This window comes from Protobothrops mucrosquamatus, unplaced genomic scaffold (genome assembly GCF_001527695.2).
Source record: "Protobothrops mucrosquamatus isolate PMUCROS unplaced genomic scaffold, P.Mucros_1.0 scaffold1, whole genome shotgun sequence".
Classification (NCBI taxonomy): Eukaryota; Metazoa; Chordata; class Lepidosauria; order Squamata; family Viperidae; genus Protobothrops; species Protobothrops mucrosquamatus.
In genome coordinates this window covers 3469193-3475023 of record NW_015386388.1, presented here as the reverse complement: position 1 = coordinate 3475023, position 5831 = coordinate 3469193, and the positions used below count along the sequence as shown (strand labels likewise).

Sequence of the window (5831 nt, the reverse complement as noted above, 5' to 3'; positions counted from 1 at the left end):
TAAATTTCATGTGGCCATGAGTATGAAAAGTTGTGAGTACGATTATCTTCACATTAGTTTTTGGCCTTCTTTTTTTAGCCTTCTGCATGAATCTGAAAATATTTGAGCTTTGTAATGAATAGCATAGAGGGGCTAATGTGAGGTCTAAAATAATAATAATAGTAAAGTTGGAAGGGACCTTGGAGGTCATTTAGTCCAACCCCCTGCTCAGGCAGGAAACCCTATACCATTTCGGACAAATGGCTGTCCAATATTTATTTAGAATAATGTTTGGAGTGTGCACTGCAACTACACAATTTATTTGAATTTATTATTTGTTGGTGATAAATGATGATTACAGGTCACCAAATCATTGTAGATTCTTAATGCTACATAGATTTTCTCCATGATTTTGTTAGTGAAAGGAGACAAAGAAAGAAGACTGTGATTTTCCTCCCCACCATTTGCTTGTATAAAAATTGGATTAAATATCTCTAGTTGCTAGTTTTGAACTAGCTTTTTTTCCTTATATCTTTAAATACATCTCTATTTATTTTAGTCTTAAAATTTTAAAGCATGAGATGCATACTTAAAAACTACATTGGCATTCTCTTTCTCTTTCGCTCTGTTTGAACTCTGAACTATTTTTTTGCAGTCAGAATTCTGTTTTTAATTTTTACAAAACGCTTTTTTAAAATATGCTCAGTTAGCTTGCTGACTAGGAAATATAATAGGTATGAAGGGCATTTCATTTAAGAAATCTGTTTTACAGTATCTGAATATATTAGTGACAAGTCTAAATTCAACAGAATTTCCTCCATTTGAACGTCTTAGTTTTGGCTCCTGGATTTTAACTACAATAGTAAAAATGAGGCACTAATGCAATAAAATTATAAGAAACAAGATTAAATATAATTAAGCACACCCATAAACATGGTTTCTGAAACAAAAGCTGTAATCTCACGCTATGAAATTAGTGTTTTAGTCATCTTCTTTGTAGCAGTGTAATATGTATGTATATTCAGAAATAAATGCCACTTTTCCCTGACTATTTGAGCTTAACACGTGTGTTAAACAATTGTCACTTTTGAACTACAACTCCCAACAGCCTTTGCAGTGCAGAAAGTTGTTACAGCCAATCCGGGCGAGGCTCTTTCTAAAGTGCAAAGATGGCGGATTCCAGGAAGTAATGGCTGTGCTTTTCCTTTATGTATGAAAGGGAACTGGTAAGTCTAATGTAGGATGTTCATCCTTCTCTTTTCGATATCATAAATGAGCTCTAGAGTGATTCTCGCTGTTTAGTTTTTCCGCTTTAGCCCATCACATTTCGTGTCTCAAATCCGATAACAGAAACTAAGGAAGAGTAATGTATTTCAGTTCTGGGGTAAGCTATTTTATTAATTTGTTTCCGGAGTCGGCCCATCTGCTTGAAATTTAATATCAGTTCTATTAAAGGATTCCAGGGCATCCGTAAAAGGGGAGTTTTTAGTGTTATGTATGACTGCTTGACAGTAAGTTCACTAAATTACTTCAAACGTACATTTTTAAAATTGCCATTTAAGATCTCGTGCTTATCACTCGTACTTGAAGTGAGTGTGTTTAAGATCCTAACGATGCCTTTTCTAATCAAATCAGGGTTTATCGTAATGTAAATTGTTTGTGTTTTGACAATTCCAATACATAATAATCTGCTATTGAGATTGTCCACCAGCAGGCATATGAAAAATTTGAGGAGCTTATATAGGACCTTACTAGAGATAATGTTAAAATTCAAGAAGTGTAAAGAACCTAATTATTTTACAAATATTTGTAATTAAATACAAGTGTAAGGGTCTTAATTTGCTTGCTTGTTAATAAGAAGTAAGCAAAATATACTTTTTCTTATTTCTGAATTTAGGTATAATTGTGTAATGATCCCAACATGCTTGTAATCAAGGTTTTATACTTCCCAGTTCCCAGTTGCTTCAGCATGAAAACATAAATGGTTATTGACAGTGGTTATTAAAAAGTGAGCAGGAGATATTTTCTTCTGATTCCAGATAAGTTGCATTAATTTAGTATGATTTCATATAATTATTTTCCATTTTTATACAAAGGTTGCATTCCTATAATACTTAAGCAGCGTAAGATCTATTAGAAATGTTCTCATGATGTTCTAAGCTAAAGAGTATAAACAAGCTTGTACATCCTACTACTGTGTTTTATTCTACATTATGCATAACCTTTTAACAAAGCTGCATATCTCTACATTGTTCAGTGTGAAAATAGCCACTGTTTAGGATTGGGTCTTGTGTCTAAGTTTTTTTGTTGACTGCAAGTCTCAATTTTTGGAAACCAAAAGAGCTTTTGATAACATGGTAAGCAACAGTGCATGATTAAAAAGCTGTATAATATTTTGTGTATATCTATATCTATATTTATTTATCTATCTATCTATCTATATGCATGCACACAGAAAATAGCAGTATTAACAAAACTTTTTAAATTAGTGTGTAATGTAAACTGAATTCAGTGGATCTTACTTCCAAGTAAATGTGATGGAAAGGATTAGTTCTCAAAACATAACATACATGTTGAAATATAAAGCAAAACAGGGACATTTTTTAACAACGTATCACTGATCAATATATTTTATATAGAATGAATCTTTGCCCTAGAAGTTTGCAGTTTAAAATATGTACAGGTGGTCTTGACTTGCAAGCATTCATTTAGTGACTGAAGTTACAATAGCACTGAAAAAGACTATTTGGCTGGTTTTTACACTTGTGATCTCTCTAGCATCTCCATAGTCATGTGATCAAAATTTGGGAGCTTGGCAAATGGCATTTATTTTTTGACAGTTGCACTCTCTAAGAGTCATGTGATCACCATTTGTAATCTTCTAAGCTGGTTTCTGACAAGCAGTGTCAAAGGGGGAAGTAATATTCACTTAACAACTGCATGATTCGCTTAACAACTGCAGCGATTTGCTTAAAAAGGCTGGCAAAAAGATTGTAAAAAGGGCAAAACTCTTAACAGCTGCCTTACTTAGCAACAGAAATGTTGGGCTCAGTTGTGGTCATAAGTAGAGGACAACCTATATTTTAAACATTCTCTGCTTAAAATATAGGTAATTCTCGACTTACAACGTTTTTATGAGTGTCCTTGTTTTTTCTCAGAGCAATGTGTGAAATGACTGTTCTATAATATTTTGTGATCTGGTATATTAATATTTTCTCTTTGCACTTTCTGTTTGAGAATTGCTTCCTGAATATTCTGGCCATATGTATCCTAGTTTGGGCAAAATGTTTTGGGAGTGGTGAAACTTTTGTCCCACATACAATATTATACAGCAGGGGTGTCAAACTCAATTTCATTGGGGGCTGCATCAGCATTGCAGTTGCCCTCGGGAGGCCGGGTGGGTGTGAACAGAGTGGGTGTGGCCTATTGGGTGGGCATGGCCAGCTCTACATCGTTCGCGTCAAGGGTGCCTGTGGGCCCTGGGCAGGAGTGGGACAGATCTGAGAGTCTCTGGCAGAAGGGGGTGGGACCAGGGCAAATGCCAAAGCATGGTCCACTGGAGGAGCCTCACCGTTCCTCTTAGGCCATGCGGGGGGGTGGCTGGATGGTGGTGCAGGCTGCCCGGAGCCCTGGGCAGCAGAGGTAAAATGCCCAGCCTGGCCCTTGAGCACCCGCAGCACCAAGCCAGCCCCACTTCCCCAAGGGGGCGCCCAGCTGCACTTACCTCCTCCTCAAGGCTGCTGCTGCTATGCTTGCTTTCCTTAGCCAGGTTGCTCATGATGGGTACGAGGGCAAAGTCAGAGGGAGGCCCACTCCCTCTCCATGGGAGGAGACCCTGCTCTGTATCCAAAGCTTCCTTAGTAATATGATGGGAGACCCCCAGGATAGGCCAGGATGAGGGGGCAAGAGGATGGTAAAAGGGCAGCAGGGCAGGACTAAGGCAGGACTTCCCTCAGACCCTCCCTCTCCTTCTTTCCTTTCTTCCTTCCTAAGTACAGAGTGTTGGGAAAATATTTGAGATGAGGGAGGGAGAAAAACAGGCAAGAAACACAGCTGGGCAGGTGTCACCTTTGTGAGGAATGAAGAAATGCACCATCGCCTGGAAGTGGCCAGCACATGGCCCTCATCTACTTCACATATCTGGTTTGGTGGGCTCTGGGGGAGGGGATGCCGTGAGCAACGTGAGAGTCAACGTTACCTGCGCAATGCCGTCCAGCCCCCAGCCTGCCCGATTTCGGCAGGCAGCGGGGCGCTCTCCTCACAGCACCGAGAGGCTGAACCAGGCGGCGCAAATCCCAAAAGAAGCGCGATGCTGCCCAGCCCCCAGCCTGTCCGGTTTCAGCAGGCAGTGGGGCGCTCTCCTCACAGCACCAAGAGGTTGAGCCAGGCGGTGCGAAGCTCGCCAGTTTTGCATCTTGCTGCCTGCTGAAACTAGGCAGGCTGGGGGCTAGGCAGCATTGCACTTCTCATCAGTTTCGCGCCACCCGGCTCAGCTCTTGACGCTGTGAGGAGAGCGCCCCGCTGCCTGCTGAAACTGCAGGCTGGGGGCTGGGCGTCGTCATGCTTCTTTTTGGATTCGCGCCACCCGGCTCAGCTTCTCGGCACTGTGAGGACAACGCCCCGCTGCCTGCCGAAACCCCTCCCCCAGAGCCCATCAAGCCGAATATGTGAAGTAGGTGAGGGCCATTTGCTGGCCACTTCCAGGCGATGGTGCATTTCTTCATTCCTCACAAAGGGTGACACCTCCCCAGCATGCACCCAGGGGGCAGGACTGATGTGGCAGGGGCTGGTTCCTCACTGTTTCCAGACGGTCTTATGGAGCTAAGACTGAATGTGTTTCAGCATAGGTGGCCACCACAAAATTGTATATTGGCTCCTGGCTGGCCTGGGCCAGAGCCAAGGCAGCGGGGGGCCGTTCCCTCACTGTTTCCAGGATGGCTTCGCGGGCCACATGAAACCACTTCACGGGCCACATCTGGCCCCTGGGCCTTGTGTTTGACATGTCTATACAGTTTATATATAATGCAGTGTTATATAGTTATATAGTTGTGAAACCAGGGTTGGACATGCCTACTATAAACCTTTTCTCTATTTCTTTCAGGAAAGGAAGATGATGAAAGTAGTCAATCTCAAACAGGCCATCCTCCAGGCTTGGAAGGAAAGGTGGAGTGATTATCAGTGGGCCATAAATATGAAGAAATTTTTCCCCAAAGGGACGACCTGGGACATCCTGAACTTAGCAGGTTTGGTTCATACCTTTTGTACATCATAAATGTTAAACTGTGAACAACCAATTGCTGTGAATGACAAATTATTTCTTGTTTAGCAGTACATACCTTAGTATTTGACCACTCTGGTACTTCAGACAACCCCAGCCTTACAGTGAATTCCAGAACCTAGTAAGTGCAGTGCTAAATCAAGCTTAGTTACTACAAGACAAGAGGTCATGTTAGAAATTATGTGAGTGGTGCCAAGTATTTGGAAAAGAAATCTTTGTCCTATAATCTCCTTACAACTACTACCTAGAGCAGGCATGTCCAAAGTCCGGCCCGCGGGCCATTTGCGGCCCGCGGCCCGGTTTAATCCGGCCCTCGAACAGCCCTCCCTGCTCTATGTAAATGCGGCCCTCCCACGGCCCTCCGGCAAGTCCCATGAGAGAGAGAGACAGAGACAGAGGCACTTGCACTTGCACTTCTGTCTCTCTCTCTCTCTCTCTCTCATGGGACTTGCCCCCTCGCAGGGCTCCTCATTGGCCCTGCGCCCGGGTGTCCCGCCCCCTGGGAGAAGGGCGGCCAGGAAGTCCCTTTCCCGGGCTGGCCCCGTCCCAGGCGCACGTGGCTGGGGAGCCATGC

At 42.9% G+C, this 5831-nt stretch overlaps 1 protein-coding gene across 1 annotated transcript in view; it reads left to right on the top strand.

The window, feature by feature from the left end:
- Window positions 1-1162: 1162 nt before the first annotated feature.
- Window positions 1163-5831, top strand: part of MED24 (mediator complex subunit 24) — an 83558-nt gene continuing 78889 nt past the window's right edge. The window contains exons 1-2 of the mRNA XM_015832267.1: window positions 1163-1205; window positions 5081-5222. Of these exons, the coding sequence (XP_015687753.1) occupies window positions 1188-1205; window positions 5081-5222 (160 nt within the window). The 5' untranslated portion in view covers window positions 1163-1187. The remainder of the gene's footprint in view (window positions 1206-5080; window positions 5223-5831) is intronic.